The 25,242-nt window shown below is 50.0% G+C and overlaps 1 protein-coding gene across 2 annotated transcripts in view; it reads left to right on the top strand.

Moving 5' to 3' along the window:
- Window positions 1-25,242, top strand: part of ATP9B (ATPase phospholipid transporting 9B (putative)) — a 3,609,114-nt gene that overhangs the window by 642,149 nt on the left and 2,941,723 nt on the right. For both annotated transcript variants that reach the window (XM_069620656.1, XM_069620655.1), the window contains exon 4: window positions 13,315-13,428. In XM_069620656.1, the coding sequence (XP_069476757.1) occupies window positions 13,315-13,428 (114 nt within the window). The remainder of the gene's footprint in view (window positions 1-13,314; window positions 13,429-25,242) is intronic.

Below are 25,242 nucleotides of genomic sequence, written 5' to 3'. Positions count from 1 at the left end.
AGCCCCCCACTCTGCCTGCCTAAAGAACATTTCACTTCTTAACCCACAATCCTGTATTCGCAGTCCGCGCGGGCCAAAGCCTCAATTCCATCCCCTAGTACATGCTCAGCCTGCTCCATAGCGGTCTCCATCCCCAGAACGTGAGACTGCTTCTCCTCCACACCTCTTGCAGTGACGTAAAGAACTCAGATCTGCCCTCCGCAATTATTTTCAGCTTCGCTGGGTAAAACATCATGCATTCAATGTTCAGCTCCCAAAGGCGGTGTCATATTTCATCAAATGTTCTCTATTGTCACTGCACTTCCAAGGTGAAGTCCGGGAAGATACGTCTCTTTGCACTTTCCACCTCTTAACAGCTGGCTCTACGAGACTTCTGCAGGATAGCGTCTCTGTCCCTAAAGTTGAGAATCTTCGCCACCATCACCCTTGGAAGGGCCAGCCGGTGGTGCTGCCCTACCTGGCACCCTGTGCGTGTTCCACAGTTAATAGCTTCGAGAGGCCTTTCACCTGTAGCCTCTCCAGGATCAGACTCTCTAAGACCAGCTCAACACTGGGCCCTTCATCTCTCTCCCGGGTTCCAACTAGGAGCGCCAGGAATGGCTCTCCACATCTTCTGCCCTCGACACCAGGGTCGTCGCTCTTATCAAGCCCGCTACCTGGTTTTTGAGGTGCAGCAGGTCATCTTCCACAGTACTGACTCTTTGCTCCGCCTCTGTCACACTCTCGTAGACCTTGCGAAGGTCAGCACGCACCAAGGACACATCCACTCCCATCTCCTTGACACTCCCGTCCAGGGATGTCCTTGTCGCCTGTGTAGCCTCCATCAATGCATCCAGCGTGACTCCTCCAGGTTATTTAGATGCCCCATTTCCCCCCCGTACAGCACCTCCTTTGGTTTGGGTTGTCTAGATTTGGTATCCGCTTATTTCTACATCTTCTGCTGACCCTTCACCATGATGTCAGCAAGACCAGGCTCCGCCACCACGGACCCCACTCTCACTCCAGGCAAACTTTCATGACAAGGTTGCCACGTAAGGCTGGCCACGTGTCTCAAGTCTCCGGTCTCACTCCCAGGGGGTAGTACTGCACTATCGGTCACCGAAATCTCCCAGACCAGGAGCCAATTCCACTGCCAGTACCTCACTTGCACTTTCCCAGACTGCAGTTTGGGTCTGAAGTCCTCAACAGCTGGAGTACCCCTGTTCAGCCAAACCACAAAGGCCCCTTATGTGTCTCTCTCTTGTGCGTGCAGCTAGCCCCTACAGCAGAGCCAATAAACATGGGACAGCACCATACTCCACTCCATACACCTCCACGGGCCTGCTCTCCCTCAAAGTACTGCACCGTGTAATCACTTCTCGCCTCCAGCCTACTCAAGGCATGTGCTGTCCAAGTGATGTATGGAGTGGCAGTGAGGAGGGCTGCGCTGCTGAAAATGTTGGTACTCCAAGGTTGCTGCATTATTTTGCGAACGTCCCATATCAAATACCAATAGCCTTTTTCAGGAGATTGATTACCGTTTGCTGCAGCTTCCTATGGAATAATTTGATGAGCAGATTAGCGCTGGAGAGATTGCAGAGACCGTATGAACAAGGAGGGATAAAAGTGCTGGACTTTGAGGGGCATTTTGTGGCGAGCCAACTAAAATTTGCTACGTATTGGCTTTCTGACGAACAGACCCAAGATGCAGAGCTACTACAACCGGCATGTACCCCATTCTCCCTGGAAGAGATGGTGTGGAAAAAGGCTCCAAGAGATCCTAGGCCACCGTTTCTGCTGAAACTGCGCATAGTAATGTGGCAAAGGGCCTGCCGCCTTCGGGGCAAAGACACACCTTATTCAATCCCACAGGTGACGCTCAGGAGTGAAGATGCTCACCTTAGGCTCAATGTTTGGAAGTATTGGGTGCCTAGAGGTGTGGTGCCACTGGGCAATATATGAACAGAAGGACAGCCAAAGACCTTTAGCGAGATAGCGGCAGAATCGGGAGTTGGTGCAGGAAACCACATAACCCATGCCTCACTTCTACATGGCCTGAAACTATAATGGCCAGCAGCGGGGAGAGTTCTGGTAGAAGACAAAGCAATAGAAACATTATATGATATCTCCGAAGGCGGAAAAGCAATATCAAGACTATACGAGATTCTGATGTCAAAGCTGGATAGTATTTGATACAGATTAAGCAATGCTGGGAACTAGATCTATGGGCGCAATTGTCAGACGAGGCTTGGGGTAGGATCATGGGTTATCACAAGAAAGTGTCCAGAAACATGAGACTACAGTTGATTCAACTATGTTATTCACAGATTATATTTAACGCTGGAAAAAATTGCAAAATGTAGCATTGCGACTATACAAACTTGTCCGAAATGTGGCATAGTCAAAGCATACATGATACATGTTCTGGGCCTGTGCTGAAATACGTTTATTTTGGGAAGAAGTGACCCAGACTTTAAACAAGATCGGTCTATCGCCAGATTCAGTCACCCCCAAGGCGTGCCTACTAGGTATTTTGCCAAGACTAAAGCAGACAAGACACATAAGCAAATTAAGAGATCTAGCATACATTTTAGCGAAATGTAGGATTGCAATGGGGTGGAAAGCACGTAAAGGCCCAGGGATAAACGCATGGTTGAGAGACCTTCAGAAATGGACAATGGCGGAAGTGTGGCAAGAAGCATCCCGCCACTGTCAGGAGGGGCAAATGGCCTGGAAGCATATGATACAGGAATTGGCTTCCGCTGCACAGGTGGACACACAGACACAGTTACATGCATCATCACAAATAGCGGAATGATACCTAGGCAAGAAGTTCAAGCAGGTTCACACAGATTGCAGGTAGACATAACGGGTGGAATGGGCTGGGGACAAGAGGAAGGGGAGTTGGGGGTGTTGAACAGACGAATAATGTGATGTATCACGGATGATGTTTGCTAAATCAATGTTTTGTGTGCGAAACATTTATAAAAATTGTTTGGAAAAAAAAAAAGAAATCCTGATAGACACATCACTAAATTCATCTGGGCGGGTACATGTCGGAGCGTCCCAAAGAAGATATTATTAAAAGCCCCGTCTGCGGGAGGGGGGGTGGCTCGGTGGCTGGGTGTCCCGTCATGAGAAATTTTATTTGTGGTGGCGCAAATAGCCCTAATGTTGGACTGGCCGCCAGATATGCGGGCCTCGCGGTTTAAGGATATCGAGGACACGAAAGGGAGATCTTGCCTATGGCCTCTGTCACCCTGGCGCACTGGGACAAAGCGTGCCGGCTCCTGGTGATCACGAGTGGACTGTGTCCTCTCACATCTATTCAGCGTAACCCAGATTTCTGTCTGGGGATGGATGGGAGGGGGGGTGTTTGCAGACTGGGAGAGAGACTCCCCACTGAGTCTCAAGGATCTATTTGAAAGTTTTGCAATAAGAATGTAGACCCAACATTGAATTGTGTTGCAAAGTTTGGTGCCATTTCATCAATGCGGGGCAAAATTAGACGGGGGGGGAGGGGGGATCCCCACATTTTTTTGGATGGCTTAGATGGCTTATAACTTTGGCACCATTTGACGAATCGGCACAAATGTTTGCAAAAAGATTATAGACCCAACCCACAAGGGATTGTGTCAAGTGGAGGCAAAACCGTTGGGTGGGGGGTCCCTACATTTTCAAAATCTGGGTAGGTCTGAATGCAATCAAAAAGTCTGCTTGTGGCTACAGTCCGAAGTGCTGGATGGATTAGCAGCAAACTTGTGCGTGGAGCAACTGCAAGAACCTGAAAGCATGCTTTTGCAAATCTGTCCTGTGTTTTTATTCCCCCCCCCCTGTCTACTCTGATTTGCTTATGGGGTCCTGTAGCAAGGCCGAAGCTGATGCCCCAGGGACAGTAGACACTGATCATGGTTGTAAGCCATGAACAACTGGCCATTGGTCACATGATAAGGGTATAGTGGACCAGGATGCAGGCTTGGTGCAGCGGATGACTAGTTTGGTTTAGTGGGGCTGGGGTCATGGTCGAGACTCATGCCCTAGGCAAATTAACCATGACTTGCATGCACTGCTGAAAATGACACAAATCAGTAAGCGTTGCAAAAAAAAGTTTTTAAATGAGGTTTATAGCCCTTTCATATATGTTAGGAGGAATTATTAGCTACAGTGCTGTAATATCATGAAACATTTTCACTTCAAAAAAACATTGAAATTCAGTGAAAAGTTTGTTAAAGGGACGTTATGATCAAGTTGCACTTTCGGAAGAGGCATGAAGTGGTGGGACTGCAGATGGTGGGGGGGCGGGGTAGACACTGCATATCCGTATATGCTGATGACATGCTTTTATATGTGAGAGAACATCCCAAATTTAGAACAGGCTATGACTACGGTAGGCGAGTTCGGGAGGTTGTCAGGGCTGATTAACTGCTCCAAGTTGGCCATCTACTCACTATCCTCTGAGCTGGGAAGTGGATTGGTACAATATGCAATGGAGATTTCGACTGGGGGTTTTCGAAATCGGGGTATATGGATAAGCGCTGATTGGGAATGGATGTAACAACAGATTGTAGCTAAGGTGATGTCCTCTTCTCTGCACCTGTAACTTCACCTTTAAAAACACATTAACCTAGCTTCAATACTTACCTATATTTCTTAATTACACAACATTTGAAGTGTGTGCTATTAGTATTCTATTCTCTTTTGCACCTTTGATAAGCTAGCAGAATTTTGGGCAAGATTCCCCATTTCCCTGATGGGACGAATGGCACTGGTGACGATAATTATGCTACCGAAATTGCTGTATGTGTTTCAGGTGATGCCCATGGTTTTGCCGACAACATGCTTCGAAGGGATTGTGTCCTCCGACGTATTCCTTATCTTAGATATCTCTTTCCAGCTTTGCTGGCCTCGGAAATGTTTTCTCTCTAGAGGGCGCTGCACGTCGACGTCCGCCGAGTCGATGTCCCTCGACAGCCGCCGTATCGACGTCATCCTGCCTATAAAGGCCGCGCGCAGCGTCCGTTCCGTTTTTCCGCGCTTACTCAGTGCCTCGGAATATCGTTGCTCAGTTTCGTAGATATATTATTCCATTTTCCTCGAGATATTCGATCCATACTCGATGGCTTCCTCGTCTGAACCGACGACCCCTCGGTCAGGCTTTAAAAAATGCAGAGACTGTGGAAAAAAGATGTCGCTAACGGACCCTCACAGGGTCTGTCTGTGGTGTTTGGGAGCTGAACACCATTCTTCGGAGTGTGAGGACTGTATGTCCATGACAGCTAAAGCCCTGAAGGAGCGTAGGGGGAAGCTGGAAAAAGGTAAGACTTCTAAAGCTTCTTCTTCCTCGACGAAGTCGAGACATTCGTCTCCTCGTCAACATTCGCGCTCCAGGTCTCGAAGCGGGTCCCTTCACTCTTCGAGATCGAAGCACTCGAAAAGGAGACGCCGAAGATCCCCTTCTTCGTCCTCCTCTTCCTCTGTTTCACCTAAGAGAATCCCTTGCCCCACGAAGCATAGTTCCCGGGCTGAATGGGAGGAATTCCGAAAAAATATGATGAGCGTCTTCGAGAAAGCGGCCTCGACCCCCTCGAAGACTGCCGAGAGCGATGCTCTGGTCAAAAGACCCGAAGGTCTAAAACGCCACGAGTCGCAGTACCCGGCGAAGGAAGCTTCTCGAGCGCGTCACGAACCCTCGAGTAAAGCAAAGATCTCGAATCCTTCTTCGAAGGTTCCGTCGACGCCGTCGACGAAGGTTCCATCGACGCCGAGGTCGGTGTCTTCGACGCCGTTGTCGAAGGGACCTTCGACACACGGGTCTGTCGCCTCGACGCCATCCTCAACACCGGTGTCGACGCCAAGCAAAGTCACGGTTGCGGCACACCCAGTGGCTATTCCCAGGTCTTCGATGTCGTCGAGATTGTCGATATCCTCGAGCAGAATTCCGATTCTATCAAAGAACTCGAGGCCTCCACCTTTGTTTTCGACGCCACTTTCGAAGCCTTCGACGTCGGCGTTGACGACTGCGACGTTTTCGAGGCCGATTACGACAAGTTTGGCACCCTCTGCCTTGGAGATGGGGTTCACACCCTTTGTGAGCTCAGACCAATTGAGAACAATGTCTTCAATTATGGAAGAACTGCCGGCTCAAGAAGAGCCATTTGAGTTGCAGGGATCTGCAACCCCAGTTCAAGAGGAGTTATCCTCAGAGGAACGCAGATTAAAGGAACTCCATGATTCCTTACATGAGGCAAGTGGTTTAGACACTTCCCCAGAGGTGGAGTTCGCTAGGCCAGATCCGGGGGAGCATGCTGAAACCCCTTATAGAGCCTTAGTGGCCAGGATTACAGAATTTATGGGGTGGTCAACACCTTCACCGGCTTTCCAACAGGATGACCTCACAGATATTCTTGATAAAGGTCCACAGGAGGATCTTGTAGTACCTTTTCATAAAGCTCTTCAAAGAAAAATAATGACGAACTGGGAAACCCCAGATGTCGTCCCGGCAGTAAATAAAAAACTGTCTGCTAAATACAGGGTATCTTCTGCAGACCCAGAGTTTTTGTCCAAACACCCATCCCCAGAAAGTCTGGTGGTACAGGCAGCATCTTCTACTGACTTCAAGACTGCTTACCCTACCGTCCCACAGGACAGGGACGATAAGAAATACGATGCTATGGCTAAGAAAGTCTTTTCGGCATGTAGCATGGCGTTAAAATCTATTAATGCTACTTGCACCCTTGCTAGATTTAGCCATACACTTTGGGAGTGTGCTTCTACAGCGGCTGACTGCATCCCGGAGGGAGAAGAAAGGGAGGCGTTCCTAAATATCATAAGGGACGGTAAAGACGCTATGTGCAAATCCCTCCAGACGGGCATTGACTCGGCTGACAGTATCAGCAGCGCAATGGCGGCAAGTACAACAACCAGGAGATTTGCTTGGTTGAGAAAGTCTGGTTTTGCCCCAGATGTGCAAGCCAGGCTCTTGAACATGCCATTTGATGGCTCTTCTTTGTTTGGGAAAAAGGCGGATGACAGTTTAGAAAAACTGCAAACATCAAAGGCAGCAGCAAAATCTCTAGGCGCTGCAATCCGTCAGACACCTTTTCGTCCCACAGGAACCTCTGCGAGAGGCAAGTCTTTTCGCTTCTACTCCGCATTCGGAAGAGGTAGAGAGGACGACCGGCTCAAAGGGGACAAAGAAGGACTACCCGAGGTGGACCGGGTAGATATTCAAAAGCCGCAGCAACAGCAGGTGCCTCTTTACCATCGGCATCTGCATCAGCCGCCCCTAAACCACTCTGAGGACTTCCCTCACAAGACACCTGTAGGAGGCAGGTTAACTCAACATCTGGCGGAATGGCAGGCTATCACGTCAGATGCTTGGGCATTGGAGACAGTTGCACAAGGTTACTGCCTGCCTCTCCTACGCATACCTCAGAGTCATCCACCAGGGATCAGCTCTCAAAAAGCTCCAGATCCGCTCCTCTTGCAGGAAATTTTAGACCTGCTAGAGAAAGGTGCCATAGAACCGTTACCTGTAGCGGAGAGGAACAAGGGCTAGTACTCCCCTTACTTTCTCATACCAAAGAAAGACGGAGGACTGAGACCCATCTTGGACTTGCGGGAATTGAACAAATTCCTCAGGAAAGACAAATTCAAGATGATAACTCTCTCTCAGATCCTTCAGGCCCTTCAGTTCCAGGACTGGTTGGTATCTCTGGACCTTCAGGACGCTTATTTCCATGTGCCAATCCATCTCAAACACAGGAAATACCTGATGTTCGCAATTGGCAACTCTCATTATCAATTTCGAGTTCTGCCATTTGGGCAGACCTCCGCCCGAGGGTCTTCACCAAGTTAATGTCGGTAGTGGCTGCAAGTCTAAGGAGGGAAGGGATTCACGTCTACCCCTACCTGGACGATTGGTTGATCAGAGCTGTACCTTCGGAACAAGCTCAGATCCAGCTACATTATGTTTGCCACTCCCTTCACAGACTGGGCTTCTCCCTCAATTTAAAGAAGGCACAAATGATACCATCGCAGAGACTCCAGTTCATCGGAGCAATCCTGGACACTTCCCTGAGAAAAGCCTCGCCACCAGAGGTGAGGGCTCAAGATATTCTACAGATGGTCGCCAAGTTTCAAAATGCCCAACGTCTCCCAGCCTTCGACTTTTTGAGGTTGCTAGGCCTCATGGCATCCTGCATCTTCCTAGTGCCAGAGGCTCGCCTGAGAATGAGATCTCTCCAGTGGGCACTGAGAACTCAGTGGTCACAATTCTCAGGGAGAATGACAGATCTTCTTCAGGTTCCCGACAGGGTGGCTCGAGACCTTCAGTGGTGGGCCTGTCAGGAGAACATTCTGAAAGGAGAGCAGTTTTGGCAACTTTGGCCGGAGATAACAGTAGTCACGGATGCCTCACTTACGGGGTGGGGAGCCCACGCCAACGACTTGACGATCAGCGGTCATTGGTCTCCATCGGAGTCCAGACTACATATCAACCCGTTAGAGCTGAGGGCCATCAGACTTGCGCTGAAGGCTTTTCTGCCATCTGTACAAGGAAAGAATGTCCTGATAATGACGGACAACACAGTGGCCATGCATTACCTCAACAAAAGAGGAGGCGTAGGATCACTACCATTGTGCAGAGAGGCAATGCAGCTCTGGTTTTGGGCAATCCAAGAAGGAATCTCTCTATCGGCAGTTCACCTAGCCGGAGAGAAGAACTTGACAGCGGACGCTCTGAGCAGGCAGGGCACAGTCTTCCACGAGTGGGAACTAGCTCAGGAAGTCCTTCAAGAGATCTTCGCCCTTTGGGGGAACCCCTCAGGTGGATCTGTTCGCCACCAGTGTCAACAGAAAGTGCGATCTGTTCTGTTCAAGGGAATTTCCCCCGAGAGGAGCTCTGGGAGACGCGTTCATAGTGGACTGGGAGTTTTCACTCCTGTATGCGTTTCCACCAGTCCCTGTCATTCCTCAAATGATCAGGAGGTTGAGAAGATTCCGGAAAACCATGATCCTAATTGCCCCGGATTGGGCCAGGAGAACGTGGTAACTGGACCTTCTAGACTTGTCCATCTGCCCTCCAATTCGACTTCCACTCAGAGAGAATCTGCTCTCACAGAAGGGAGGTCAGGTTTTCCATCCAGACATCAAAACCCTCAACCTTCACGCTTGGCTTCTGAAAGGCTGAGGTACAAGGATTGGGACCTCCCTGATGACGTTATGGAGGTGTTGCTTTCGGCAAGAAGGCCAGCAACAAAATCTTTATACCGCTGCCGTTGGAACAGATTTTGCAGCTGGTGTAGGGAAAAGAATACCGAGCCCTTTTCATGTGGTACACCAATGGTTTTGTCCTTCCTACTTTATTTAGCGAATTCAGGCCTTCAAGTTGGCACCATCAAGGGCTATCTCGCAGCGCTATCCATCTTTAAGCGCACTGCGGAAGAACCATCCTATTTCAAGTTACCCTTGGTAATACAGTTTCTAAAGGGGTTAACTAACGTTTATCCCCCAACACCATTCCAGGTTCCCCTATGGGATTTAAATTTAGTCCTAACTTTCCTGATGGGCACACCTTTCGAACCACTCCACTCTTGTTCGTTAAGGTTTCTTACCCTTAAGACTGTTTTATTAGTAGCACTTACATCTGCTAGAAGGGTGAGCGAGTTACAAGCTCTTTCTTGTAGACCCCCTCATACAATCTTTCACAAAGACAAAATTGTTCTGCAAGTGAAGCCTAATTTCCTCCCAAAGGTGGTTTCTGAATTTCATATCACACAGAAGATTACCCTTCCATCTTTCTATCCTCCTCCCTATCCGGGGAAAGAGGAAGAGAGGTTACACAGGCTGGACCCAAGAAGGGCTTTAAGTTTTTACATTAGTAGACTGGCTAGGATAAGACAAGCAGACCAGCTGTTTGTAGGCTACACAGGTCACAAGCTAGGGCTACCGATAACTAAGCAGACCATTTCCAGATGGATTATTTTAGCCATTTTGGAATGTTATAAACTGGCAGGAAAAGAGCCCCCTCAAAATCTTAGGGCTCATTCGACCAGAGGTATCGCAGCTTCATCGGCCCTCAAAAGAGGAGTGCCGGTTCGAGACATATGTGCGGCTGCCACATGGTCGTCCGTCCACACCTTTACATGGTTTTACAACTTGGATTCCTCCTCCAGTCAGGAAACTAGGTTTGGAAGGGCAGTATTGCACTCTATTCATCAATAAGAGGAAGCATGAAGTCAGTACTCCCACCTCCAATAACAGAATACTGCTATGGGAGCCTATCTAAGATGAGGAATACGTCAGAGGACACAATCCCTTCAAAGAACAAGTTACTTCTTACCTTGTAACGTTCTTTCGATGGGATGTTCCTCCGACGTATTCCTTATCGACCCTCCCATCCATCCCCGCAGTACTACTTCCCTTGTTGTTGCATCTTACGCTCCTTCAGGGTGATTAGTCTAGTCCAGTTGTGGGCTACAAAACGGAACTGAGCAACGGACGCTGCGCGCGGCCTTTCTAGGCAGGATGACGTCGACGTCGATAAGATAAGGAATACGTCGGAGGAACATCCCATCGAAAGAACGTTACAAGGTAAGAAGTAACTTGTTCTTATGTGCACTTCATGGGACACTTTCCAAGCTACTATAGGATGGAGGGGTACCGAGGGCATTGGGTACTTTGAAATTACAAGCAGGTAAAAGGGGAATAGAGGTTCCGGGCTTGCAGTCTTACAGTTGGGCATCTGTGTTGTAGCATATGGTGGACGGTTTGTCTTTCCATGTGGGAACCGTTTTACTGATTGGATTAGGATTGAGTATGTGCCTCTATGGGTACTGGAACTTCTTGGGTGGGAAGGGAAAAGGAGCGTGCATGTCTACTGTGTCCTGTACACACCATTATACAGACATGGTGAAAGGCTACCAAGTTTTCGGTACAGAGCTTTCCCTTTATGGCAGAAATGCCCATAACGCGCAGTAGATTGGGGTATGAGGTCCAGAGAAAGTAGGGGAATTGTATTGGGCGACTGGGACAGGAGGGGTGCAAGTTGCTGATATCTATATATATATATATATATATATAAGGAGAACAAGGCCAACACCTTTGCAGAAATTAAGGTCGCTCATCCGGCGGTGCGACTTAACTTTTATGGGTTTTCCACTCTGATGGCGGGGGTAAGAGCGGCATGGGAGGGTCTCTCAGGGAAGCTTTGCACGCATGGTGTGAATGCAATGCTGGTGCGGTTGGCGGAGGGTAGTAACATTTCTGAATTCTACTCAGCGGATAGGGCTAAACTTGATGTTATGGCACGGAACCTGAGACGTATGTGGGGAGGGGATATTGGGGAACAACTCTCGGGTGGGGAGTGGGGGCAGGGTCCTCATGCACGTTAAACAAGTATATAGGATTGTTAGACTCCAATGGATACAGTATAAGATTTTAAGCCGGGCAAATGTCACTACGGGTGGTTAAAATGGTTCCTGATGCGGACCCAGCCTGTTCGAGATGTATGAGGGTGATAGAAACATTTCTCCATATGTGCTGGGGATGTGACTGGGTGAAGGGGTTTTGGGATGAGGTTTGTGAAGAACTGTTTGAGATGGTTGAGGTGAGGGTTTGGCTCACGATACTGCATTGCCTACTAGGGCTGTGACCTCCTAAAAAAGTAGAAATACGGCTATCTCCAGAGTGCTAGCATTGGGGCTGCTACTTGCAAAAAGGGCAAACGTCATGGCCTTGAATGCAAAAGTGGTGCCTAAATTGGGTGATTGGCGTAGGGCAGTGCGTAAGTGGGTGAGGGCGGAGAGGGATGCCATCATCATGGGCACCATAGGGGGCAGAGTCTCCCGGTATACTGTGCAGCATGAGGTTTGGTACAAGCTTGAGGCTAGGTCAAATTTTAGACTGGCTTGCACCAACCGGGTGTATAGCAGCGGGTGTATGCTGTGGCGGAATAGCACAGAGGAGCTGTGTGGTGCCGGTGGGGTGGATATAGGACATGGACCCCTCTTTCTTTCTGATTAATTGCAATTTTAATGGTTGAAATTCAACGATAATGCTGTATCAAGATAATGTCCTACACGTGTAACTAGATGTATGATGAAAAATGACAGTGTTAAAAAAACTGTGGACATGTTGAATTGTACAATTCTACCATCACATCTTGTACATACTGAACCACAATTGTTCTACTCGTCCTTGTTCACAGTCACTCTGCACACCCTCTGCAGCTTTTTACATATGTTCAGCAGCATTCTGCTATCCATAGGCTCGACTGAAATGTGCTGCACACACGGCTTGCTTGATATAGGTCTGCAGATGGACATGATTGCCACAATGTACAATAGCTCCAACCATCACCGCAGGAAAGGCACCATCCATGCATACATTGCGAATAACACATTATTGGACGACTTTCATAAAATGGCAAACCTCTGCACCAAAGGCTAAAATGCTAGTTAACTTTCTTGCTTTACCTACCACTTCACCCCATCTTCAACTTCCACTTCCATCAAACTCACTTATCCCATCAACTAAACTGTTCAAAAGAATGAATAGGAGCATTCTTCTCTACCTTAGGCCAATATGCTGACGATATCACGAGGGCCAACCCAGAGCACTCGACCTGCAAAAAAAAAGACCTGCAAAACGCGATCAGTAATCGTGGCAGCACATTCCTGCATTCCTGCAACATAATCTGTTACTGGCAATGTCTGGATTGCACCACCCCAAATCACAAAAACTGCGTCGCTGGCCGTGGTTGTTGAACTAATTTCAATTTGCAGTTTGGGTCGTTCTCTAAATCTAGGCCTCCTTATTAACAGCATCGAAAGCACTAACCACCTCATGTTAGGAACGGCCGAATCGTCCTATTTGTTGCAATCCTTGGAGCAAATTCTTGCTAGCAAATATAAAATAGTTTTCGTAAACCCGCGTCCATCCAGAACACTTCTGCCGTCGTGCATCAAGCATCCTGTTATTTTATGTTCTGCTTTTAAGGCCAACATGGCGCCTATTTGACCTTTCAAGGCGCCTTGAGCCATGTCCTGTATACCTCCTCCACGTAATCACATGCTCTGTTTGCATGGCGAAGGCGACAGATGAATATATCCTCTGCTTACATTTTGGCGTCTGCATTGAAATTATCACTGTATGTCTCTTGCATTTTTTACAAAAATGGTTTTCTAAAAGGAAAGAGTCTGGAGAAGGTACCATAAATTTGAATGTCTAATTGTAACATTAAAACTAACTTAATCTGCACATGTTAAATGGTCAATTCGCAGTTTTTTCATGCATGTAAACTGCCGTCATTAAACGTTTGATTTTCCGTTTCAGGTTTTGTTCCAGCAATTCAGGTTTTTCTTGAATCTCTATTTTCTGGTGGTGTCCTGTTCGCAGTTTGTACCATCTCTGAAAATAGGCTACCTCTACACCTACTGGGCGCCTCTGGTAAGGAATAGAAAAAGAGACTGCTCAGTATCAATATAACCGTGCTATGCCTTTGGGAAAGCACTGCAGATACATATAGTAGCTCTAGATAAAATATTCCTTTTTGTGAAAGATTTTCTGTACTTCGCTAATGAATAAACTATGAGACACCAGTCACCTGCCTAACAAATGGGAATGCGTTATTCAAAATCCAATGAACTTTGATCGATAATGCTTCTGATTTTACTTACTGAAATGGATGACTTTAATGCTGTCTTTGCTGGCAATAAAGGCTATTTCCTAGGTAGTCACAGCGGACATGAAGCAGAACAGAACAGATTTATTAGTCAGAAATCGGAAAATGCAATAGAAGCATGTGAGTAGTAGTGTTTCCTGACATAACATTTTAGATAATATTGCCATGTTGCAAAGTCACGATATGTCTTTCATATGCAAGCTTTCTTAAGTCTGGCATTCATTTGTGTGTTGACCTGGGGTTGATTGCTACCTTTATTGGATGTAATGAAATGGTGTAAGCACTGAAGCAGACTAGGGAAGAAACAACTTAAGCACTAAGTATCAAAGTTGACATGATATCTGGGTTCAGTTGACATGTATTGGAGGGAGTAGGGCTCTTAGAAATACGTTTTCTCCTGATAAATATTCCTTGATATAACTAATATTGGAGCGCCTCGAGGTCTGATGCCTTTATCCTGAGTGTAGTTCAAGCTTCATTGGTGATGGAAAAACAATATCATAACAATTTGCCAAAGCCTTATCCTAAAAAGTCCAGACTGAGCAAAAGCTTTGGGGTTTAACAGATGATACATGGCGAGCCACACATAGATGCATTCCTCCCTCTGACACCCCTCTCCTGGCCTTACATCAGAGGCTCCTAAACTGGACCAAATGCATTATACCCCACTGTGGGATGGGAACATGGAGTTCAAACATAGGGTCAGCACTAAAGTTAATCCCTCGGGATGTCATCAGAAAGTGATTGATCTCTACACACAAATAGGTGACAATACCTCTGATTAATCCAGGACAATGTGTAGGCCATGACATGTGCCTAACATCCATGAATGTTAGACTAAATGGGCCCAACGCTTGTCATTGTCCATCATAATCTAGGGTTCAGTTTTAAGGAGTTCATACAAATGGGCCACTCAGTGGTTAAGTGGACATCGATAAACCAGACACTAGCACATTCTTTGAATCATCATTGAACAGCCTCAACATGAGATTCAGGTCCGCCATAACCCTACTCTGCTCGACGCTTCCTCAGTTTAGAGCCATTTTTTATTTTGGAAAGCCAAAACAAGCATTCGAATGGATTGTGTCCTCCAACGTATTCCTCATCTTAGATGAATTCGCCCAGCTTTTGCTGCTTTGGAAATGTTTTCTCAATAGAGAGCACCGTGCATCGATGTTGTCGAGTGGAGGTCCCTCGGAGGCCTCCGTCAAGGGTGAAGACGTCGGGTATACAAGTAGCACGCGCGGCGCCCAGTTCAGGTTTTCCGCAGTACGTGTTGCTTTCGGAGACTCGGCGTGCCTCGATAGTTCAGTGACACAGTTATTGTGAAGATATTCGAGATGTCCTCATCGTCGACCCCGACTACCCCACGTTCGGGGTTAAAAAAAAAAGTAAAACTTGCGGCTCCAAAATGTCGATCACAGATCCGCACCGAGAATGTCTGTGGTGCTTCGGCGAGAACCACGCCACAGAGGCCTATGCAAAGTGTCAGGCTATGACCGGCAAGGCCTTGCGAGAGAGGAAGGGAAAGCTACAGGTAGGTCGAGATCCCGACCGAAAAGCCTCAAGCGTCGAGTCGAGGACCCATGAGGAAAAATCTCCTCGACGCGAAAGACAAAAAGATGGGTCTAGGTCCTGAAGTGGTTCCCACCACTCTTTGCTTCGACGAAAAAGTCTAAAAAGAGATGCCACCGATCCCCTTCCACCTCGTGTTCTGACGAATCCCCCAAGAAAATGAATTGCCCCACAAACATTCTTCCTCTGAAAAATGGGAAGCATTTAGAATTAAAATGATGGAGGTTTTTGAAAAGGCTAAGCCTTGGTCCGCGCCTTCCTCGCAAGCCGGCCGAGAGCGTTACCGTTCTGACACTCGCGCGCCCTCGAGCCCTGGTGATCTAAGGAGAAAAGATCGGGAACCCTCCAGGACCCCGAGTGATAAAGATCAGTCGAGTCGACCGCTCGATGTCATCGACGTCCGGAACCCGACACACCGCGAAGGACGAGCCTTCGAAGAGCATTTTGACGCCTTCGAAGCCAACTCCGTCAACGACTGTTATTTCGACGACGCCATCAACGCCTTTGTCGACGTCAACCCTGAAGCCTTCGGTGCCCATATTTTCAAAGGCTCCAGTTCAGTCAGAAACTGACAAAATAGCAGCAAAAGAAAAAGCTGCAAAGCCTACAAAGCCTTCAGCCTCCACTGCAACAGCCCCTCTAGAAAAAATGTATAAGCCTCTCGCAAGGAAATAATTTTTTTAATCCTTGTCTTCAATTTTTGAAGAACAAGAAAGGTCTGAGGAGGAGGATGTTCCTTTTGGCCTAGAGTATGGCACCCATAATGTCCCAGAATGTCTAATTTCTGAGGAAAGCAGAATGAGGGATTTAGTGGTTCTCAAGCATGGGGTCTGGCATGGATTCACATGCTCATGAATATTCCCCGTCAGGCTGGGAATCCTCGGTAAAGAAAAAATCAGCATCCGTTTCGTTTCTGATCTGTCTTTCTCAGTAGTAACCAATCACTGGTCTCTGGGTCATACTGCCCCCAGCCAATGACTGCCCTCTCCCTAAGCCCCGCCTCTGGCAGCCATTTTCAGATTTTTACCGCATGCTGAAATGTTGGGAGTCCTCGTGTTTAGCTCTCGAGTTTTTGCTGCATTTTTGCACTTTTTCAAAGAGAATTTCTCATTTTTCTGTCAAATAGAGCCTCAAGCTCCACCGTCTCTCTACATCCGATTAACGGGGATCAGTGTCGGATTTTTCTACGCCCCTCAAGAGTGAAGATTTTGTCGAGTTACGCTTCTTGGTGGATTCCAGAAGTTTCTGCGGCCTACGCGAACATGGCCCAGGAGAAAGGAAGCTCAACGCCCGGAAAGCTGTTTAGGGTCTGCCCTCGATGCCAGCTACAGAATGTGTTCAAGGAGGACGAGCATTCAAAATGTCTCTACTGCCTTCATGAGGACAAAACGCACGTGGAGAAGGACTGTGCGTTTTGCAGGAACATGTCGGAACGGACCATCAGGGACCGACACCTTCGTCTCTCCAACTGGCTGGAAGGAAGGAGTCCGTCAGGTGAGAAGAAGAAGAAGTCGTCCGAGCGGTCTTCTAAGTCCTGTGAGGGCACCCCGGCAACGGGGGCCCAACAGAAGGCAAAGCACCATCAACCACGAGCCAACGCTCTGGTTCGGGGAAGAGGAAATCTGAGAACCCGGGTAAGCCTCTCAAGAGGCCCTGGTCGGTCTCAAAGGATTCGGCCGAGGGGAAGCAAGGCGGTGACCCTCCCCCCAAGGTGAAGGCCTCAAGCGCGCCTAAGGCGGTGAAGGCCTTGATTCACCCGGCCAAGGCCATCGAAGGAGTCGCGGCGGCCCTGGTGCAGCCTGTGCAGGCTACACCAATAGAGGCGACCTCGGGGCCCAGAGTCTCTCTGCCTCCGCGGAGGGAAGCCTCTTACAGACCCATCGAAAAGACCCCCGTGAAGAGCCCGGCGGAAAAAGAGGGGGGGGGGGCGGTGGCCATTGTGGACACGGACACAACATCCGAGGAGGAGTTGGCAGAAGTCCTAGAGGGCCTCGACGAGGGGTCGAGGAGGTCCGTCCCCACGGGAGGGATCCCAACGAGGGTGACGATGAGAGTGACAGCGGCACTGGTGAGGGTCCTAGTCAGCCGTCGCTTCCAGAGCCGCAGGATAACTCGCGGGCCTTTTTGTTGGCGATAAAATCCTTATGTTCAGAGATAAGGACGAGATTGCCCTTACCACCGACAGAGGACCCGGTACCAGGTCCGGCGGAGGAACCATAGCCGGTCCCGGCAGGAAGCCTCCTGAACAAGAGAAGACGGATCCACCCAGCCATGCCTTCTCAGCCCTCGCGGCCTGCTCGGCCTTTACCCACGTCCCCCATCCCTGGGGATTACACGGGAACAGGCACGGCCACGACGGGGACAGACGACACGGCGGTGACGACGGGACAGAGCTCCCATCACCAGCCCCGGCCTCCCCGTCCGATGAAATCGGATCTTTCCACGCAATGATCGCCAGGGCATCCAAGCTTTTTCAGCTCTGCCTCGAGGAGAAGAAGGAAGGTTTCCTTTACCAACGGCGCGAGGCCACGAGGAAGTCAGTCCTCACCGTGGATGACATCTGGGACGAGGGTCTCACTCTTCTCAAGAACCCTTCTACGACGCCTGCCAAGAAGGATCGGTACGAGAAGAAGTACGGGGTCACCGACGCGGCCCCTCTGTGTCTTAGGGCACACCCTACCCCGGACTCGGTCCTCTCAGCGGCGGCCAAGAAGAAAGCGGGGGGGGCATCGGTCTCAACGTCAACTTCCCCGCCGGATGACGAAGGGAAGAAGCTGGATGCAATGGGACGAGTTATCTCGTCGGCGGCAATAACGATTAAGGCGGCCAACGCCCTCGCGATCATGGCCCGCTACGACAGGGAGTTATGGTTCAAGATCGCCCCCCTGTTGGACTTCCTACCGGATGACACGAGGGCCCGAGGCCCTGGAGATCTTACAAGAAGGCGAGGTGGCGTCGGACCACGCCATTACGGTGGCAACGGACATTGCCGACACCGGTTTCCGCCAGCTAGGCAACAGTGTTTGCCTTAGACGAGTTGGCTCAAGGCGACGGATTTCCGCCAGGATGTGCAAGCCAAGGTGCTGGACATGCCGTTTGACGGGAACAACCTGTTTGGGAAAACAGGGGATGAGTCCCTCCAAGCCATCAAGGCGGACACAGAGACTGCTAGGGCCCTAGGCGTTCTCAGTCAACGGAGGCCGTCCTTTCGGAGCGCCGGAGGCAAGCAGAGGGCTTCCAAGGGATTCAGAGGTGGCTCCTCTAAGTACCGCCAAGCGACCCGCTCCTCGTCGCAGGAAGCCTATAGAGGACGAGGCAAGTCGGGGGGGGCCCCGCCGTCGTCGCCAGGGAGGCCAAGGCGTCCGCCAAGCAAGATTGAACCGACAGCGGGGTCGGGCCCCCACCGGAGCACCCCCGTGGGAGGCGGGCTGGTGAAGTTCGTCAGCGTGTGGGAGTCCATCTCCACCGACCGTTGGGTGCTGGACGCCCTGGCCCAGGGGCACGCCCTCGAATTTCTAAATAAGTGCCCCCACATTCCACCCGTGGTCAGGAAGGAAAATCACGTCCCTCAACTACTCTTGGAGGTGAGGGCGTTGCTCAGAAAAGGTGCCTTGCAGCTCGTCCCGAAGAGGCTCCAGGGCTCCGGAGTATACTCAAGGTACTTCCTAGTAAAAAAGAAGACAGGAGGATGGCGCCCCATCCTGGACCTGCGACGGCTGAACAAATACATCAAGGCACAGAAATTCTGGATGGTAACCCTCCAGCACGTGCTGGGACAGCTGGAGGAGGGCGATTTCCTGTAGTCGTTGGATTTGGAGGATGCGTACTTCCACATCCCCATTCTGAAAGGTCACCGAAAGTTCCTCAGGTTCATGGTCCAAGAACGGTACTACCAGTTCAAGGCCCTCCCGTTTGGATTGAAGTCAACACCCAGGGTGTTCACCAAGTGCCTCGCATCGGTGGTGGCGCAGCTGTGCCTGCAGGGGATCCACGTCTACCACTACCTAGACGACTGGCTCATCCGAGCAGGGACAAGGGAGCTTTCCGTGGATCACACAGCAAAGACCGTCCAGCTGCTCTCGGACCAGGGATTCTTCATCAACTTTCCGAAATTCCACCTGGTCCCGTCGCAAGTCGCACTGTTTCTGGGAGCAAAGCTTGACACAGTGGCGCGCCTGGCCTCACCGTCGGCAGAAAGGACGAATGCCATCCTGGGCAAGGTTCAGCGCCTGCTGGCCACGGACGTGGCCAGGGTGAGGTCCATCAAGTCCCTCCTCGGGATGATGTCCTCATGTCTCGTGAGCCTGTGCAGGGTTCGGATGCGCCCTCTGCAAGAGTTCCTCGACTCCCGCTGGATCCAAGTGACGGGCAGCTTCGAGGACGGGATTCCGCTCGACGAGACCTTCCAACGAGCGATCCGGTGGTGGGGCGCCCGCGCTCATCTGACGGCAGGCACAGACTTTCAGACCCCATCCCAACAGGTAACGGTGACGACGGATGCCTCCCTGGAAGGATGGGGAGCACACACTGGAGATCTTCACGCAAGAGGCCTTTGGCTCCCAGAGGAGAAGAAGCTCCACATCAACATCCTGGAGCTCCGAGCAGTGTTCCTCCCGTCCCTCAAGGGCAAGGTCGTGAGAGTTTTCACCGACAACACCACCACGATGTTCTACATCCGGAAGCAGGGAGGAACCAGATCCCCAGCCCTCTCCAAGGAAGCCCAGGATCTGTGGCATTGGGCCGTCACCCAAGGGATGTTTCTGGTGCCCTTTCATCTGGCAGGAATAAAAAATACCATCACCGACTCACCCAGCAGGGAGCTGCGCTCGTGCCACAAGTGGGAACTACATCAGGATCAAGTGGATCGACTCTTCCGACAATGGGGAAAACCCCAGATCGACCTGTTTGCGACGGCATCAAACTCCAAGTGCCAGAGGTTCGCCAGCAGGTTTCCCCAGCCGAGGAGCATGGGCGATGCTTTCTCGTTCCCCCGAGAAGGCCTGTTCCTTTATGCGTTCCCTTCTGTTGCCATTGCTGCTCTGACTCAACCAGCTCAAGAGGTCCCGGTGCAGGATGATCCTGGTCGCACCGGTGTGGCCGAGGCAGATCTGGTTCCCGGAACTTCTGGACTTGTCAGTGTCCCCACCAGTCAAGCTGCCGACTGACTCGGATCTTCTCTCCAGAGAGGGAGGCGCCATACTTCATCACGACTCGGAGTAGCTGAACTTGCAGGCCTGGCTCCTGCAGCGCTAGAGTTTGGAGGGTACGATATCCCGGCTGACTGCAGAGAGGTCCTTGCAAAAGCCAGGGCGTCCTCAACTCTCAAGTGCTACGGACAGAAGTGGAAGAGGTTCTCTGTCTGGTGCCATGCACAGAAGATTAACCCTCTGCGGATTACAGCCCCTCAAGTGCTGCCGTACCTACTGTCGCTGCCAAGGCTGGACTGGCTCACGCCTCCATCAAGATACATCTGGCTGCGATCTCCCGATACACCAGAACCACAGGACGGGCGTCCTTGTGGTCCCATCGCCTGGTGAAGGAATTTATGAAGGGACTGTTCCGATCGTTCCCGCCGGTGAAGGCCCCTGCCCCGGCGTGAGAACTCAACGTGGTGCTGACCAGGCTCATGGGGGCGCCATTCGAGGCCCTGTATTCAGCGCCGCTGAAATTCCTGTCGTGGAAGACTGCGTTTCTTGTGGCCATCACCTCTGCACGGCGAGTGGGAGAGATCCAGGCCCTATCCTGCAAGCCTCCATACTTGACTTTTCACAACAAGAGGGTGGTGCTGAGGACGGACCCCTCTGTTATGCCCAAGGTGCCGTCGGACTTCCACCTCAACGAGCCCTTGGTGCTACCTGTTTTCTTCCCGTCACCTTCGTCTCCGGCCGAGAGCACTTTGCACTCGCTGGATGTGGCTAGAGCGCTGAAGTTCTACGTGGACCGAATGAAGAGTTTTCAGAAGACATCACAGCTGTTTGTGAACTTTGGAACTGTGAACCAAGGGAAGGTTCTCTCGAAGGCTTCCATTTCCAGATGGCTCTCCGGCTGCATCATGCATTGTCATCGGTTGGCAAACCGACCGTTGCCCGGCCGTCTGAGAGCACATTTGACCAGAGCGATCGCCGCTACCACGGCGTTCTTGTCTGGTGTGCCCCTGCTGGACATCTGCAGGGCTGCTACGTGGAGGTCGACGCACACCTTCACGAGATTCTACTGCGTCGACCGGGATTCCAGGGAGGAGTCCAGAGTCGGCCAGGCAGTGCTGCGCAACCTGTTCGCTTAAGGTGAGCCTGGTGAGGAGGTAAGAGATGCTTAATGTTGAGTTTTATGTAATGCTTAATGTTGAGCCTTGCCACCTCCCGTGGTTGTGCATGTGTATACTGCTATGTATTATTTTATTCATGAGCATGTGAATCCATGCCAGAGCCCATGCTGGAGAAGGAACAACAAGTTACTTACCTGTAACTGTTGTTCTCCAGCATGGGTCTGGCATGGATTCACATGCAAAGCCTCCCTCCTGCCTCTACGGCTCTTCACTTGGTCATACTGCCACTTTGCGTGCTACCAAATCCGAAGATGGCTGCCAGAGGCGGGGCTTAGGGAGATGGCAGTCATTGGCTGGGGGCAGTATGACCCAGAGACCAGTGATTGGTTACTACTGAGAAAGACAGATCAGAAACGAAACGGATGCTGATTTTTTCTTTACCGAGGATTCCCAGCCTGACGGGGAATATTTATGAGCATGTGAATCCATGCCAGACCCATGCTGGAGAACAACAGTTACAGGTAAGTAACTTGTTCCAAACTTTGCATAATAATGCAAGTGGAATTGACACATTACCTGAGACAGAATTTAGCAAACCAGAGCCAGGGGATCATGCCAGTTCCTCATATAGACAACTGATGACAAAGGTGGTGGAATATTTAGGATGGGCTGAGTTAATCCAGGATGACCTGACTGACATACTAGATCAGGGCCCCACCGAAGGTACAATTTTACCCTTCCATGTAGCCTTACAAAATAGGGTGGCCAAAAATTGGGAGACCCCGGACTCAATTCCTCCTGTGAATAAATCCCTCACGTCAAAATACCGCCCTTCCAGTAGCGACCCGCGCTTTCTGTCCAAACACCCCACGACTGAGAGTCTGGTGGTCCAGGCAGCCACAGCTACATCAAATAAGGTGGCGTACCTTACCATCCCTCCGGATAGGGATGACAAGCGTGTGGATGGTTGGGCACGGAAGATATATTCAGCTGGGAGTATGGCATTAAAATCGGCCAACTCTACATGTGCCTTGGCAACATTTCCCTACACTCTGTGGGAGTGCATTGCAATGGCGGCGGAGCACAAACCAGAAGGGAAGGGAAGGATTCCTAGCCATCGTTAAAGATGGAAAGGAGGCCATGCAGGAATCCCTTCAGTCTGGATTGGACACTGCAGATAGTGTGAGGAGGTCCATGGCCACTAGCACAGTGATGTGCAGATTTGCGTGGTTGCGAAAGTCGCAAAACCGTTTTTTGAACAAGCCTTTTGACGGGTCTCACCTTTCGGCAACAAGGCTGACGAGAGCCTTGAGAGGTTGCAGACCTCGAAAGCGGCTGCCAAGTCCTTAGGAGCTGCTATTAGGCAACCTCAGCCTTTTCGTGCATCAGGACAATCTTGGAGGGGACGATCCTATCGTTATTGTTCCTCATTTGGAAAGGCGAGAGGAATGGCCAGTCAAAGAGGCCAGAGAAAAATCACTCGTGATGGACGAGGAAAACGTGCTAAGCCAGCTCCAGCTGCAGCTTCCTTACCATCAGCAGCCGCAGCATCCGCCACAAAACCACTTTGGGGACTTGCATCACAAGATACCTGTGGGAGATAGGCTGTCCCAGCATCTGCAAGAAAGGAGAACCATTAGTTCAAATGTTTGGGCTCCAGAAATACTAGCCCAAGGTTACTGCCTTCCTTTTCTAACGCAGCCTCAAAGCAATCCACCGGGGAGACACTCTTTGAAGTTTCCAGACACGCTCCTACTGCAGCAAGTCTTAACCCTGCTAGAGAAAAGTGCTATAGAACGAGTACCTGTAGCGTAGAGGAACAAGGGATGGTACTCCCCATATTTATTGATTCCCAAAAGGACAGAGGACTGAGACCCATCTTGGACTTAAGAGACTTGAACAAGCTCTTCAGGGAGGAGAAGTTCAAGATGGTCAATCTTTCTCAGATCCTTCAGGCCCTTCAACTTCAGGATTGGTTGGTGTAATTGGACCTTCAGGATGCTTATTTTCATGTGCCAATCCATCTCAGTAGTTTTGAGTCCTACCATTCGGGTTGACCTCCACCCGAGGGTCTTCACCAAGTTGATGGTAGTGGTGGCACGTCTACCCCTACCTGGACGATTGGTTGATCAGGGCGTGTTCTGCCGAGAAAGCCCTGAATCATCTGAAAGTCAATAGTCACTTCCTCAACAGACTGGGCTTCTCCCTCAATTTTAAGAAGTCACAAATGACACCTTCCCAACAGCTCCAGTACATCGTGGCTGTATTAGACACATCCTTGGGAAAGAGCTTGCCTCCCAAGTCGAGGGCTCAAGACATTCTTCAGATGGTTTCCAAATTTCAAAATGCCCAAAATCTCCAGGCCTACGACTTCTTGAGGTTGCTTGGCCTCATGGCATCCTGCATTTTCCTGGTGCCAAAAGCACGCCTGAGGATGAGATCCCTTCAATGGGCGCTAAAGACTCAATGGTCCCAATTCTCAGGACAAATGACGTATCTCCTTCAGATTCCAAACAAGGTTCAGCAGGATCTTCTGTGGTGGACTTGCACAGAGAACATCCTAAAAGGAGAACATTTTTGGCAACCATGGCTCGAGATTTCAGTAGTGAAGCTGAAGGCTTTCAGTGGTGAAGCTGAAGGCTTTTCTGCCATCTGTCAGGGGAAAAATGTCCTGATAATGATGGACAACACAGTGGCCATGCATTACCTAAACAAAAGACGTGGTGTAGGGTCACTACCTCTGTGCAGAGAGGCAATGCGGCTCTGGTATTGGGCAATTCAGGAATGAATCTCCTTATCGGCAGTTCATCTAGCCGGGGAGGAGAGTATGACAGCGGATGCTCTGAGCAGGCAGAGTACTGTGTCCCACGAGTGGGAACTGGCTCAGGAAGTCCTTCAAGAGATCTTCGCCCTTTGGGGAACCCCTCAAGTAGACCTGTTTGCGACCGGAATCAAACGAAAGTGCGAAAGGTATTGCTCAAGTGAATTCCCCCGGGAGGAGTCTTAGGGGACGCGTTTGTGGCGGAGTGGAACATCCCACTGCTATACGCGTTCCCTCCGATCCCCGTCATTCCTCAAGTCATCAGGAGGTTAAGACGGTTCGGAAACCGCATGATCCTAATTGCGCCAGTTTGGGCCTGGAGAACGTGGTACCCGGACCTTCTAGACATGTCCATCTGCCCTCTGTTACGTCTTCCTCAGAGAGAGGACATTCTCTCACAAAAGGAGGGCCAGGTTCTCCATCCAGAGGTCAGGACTCTCAACCTTCATGCTTGGTATCTGAAAGACTGAGATACAAGGATTGGGACCTTCCAGATGACGCCATTGAGGTGTTGTGTTCGGCAAGAAGGCCAGCAACAAAATCTTTGTACCGTTGCCGTTGGAAGAAGTTTTGCAACTGGTGCAGGGCAAATAATGTTGATCCTTTTCTGTGTTCTATCCCAGAAGTGTTATCTTTCCTCTTTTCACTGGCACTTAGAGGTCTCAATGTTGGTACATTAAAGGTTATCTTCCAGCGCTTTCCATTTTCAAGCGCTCTTCAGAAGAATGTTCCTACTTTAAAATACCTTTTGATAATACAATTCTTAAAGAGACTCACCAATGTGTTCCCTCCGTCTTCTTTTAAAGTCCCAGTTTGGGACATTTAATCTGGTTCTAAAGTTTTTGATGTGCCCCTTTTGAACCTTTGCACACATGTCCATTAAGATTACTAACGTTGAAAACCGTTTTCTGGTTGCTT

Source organism: Ambystoma mexicanum, chromosome 5q (genome assembly GCF_040938575.1).
Source record: "Ambystoma mexicanum isolate Mex_15411 chromosome 5q, UKY_AmexF1_1, whole genome shotgun sequence".
Lineage (NCBI taxonomy): Eukaryota > Metazoa > Chordata > Amphibia > Caudata > Ambystomatidae > Ambystoma > Ambystoma mexicanum.
The sequence above is the reverse complement of the archived record's forward strand: the minus strand, read 5'-3'. Positions and strand labels throughout refer to the sequence as shown.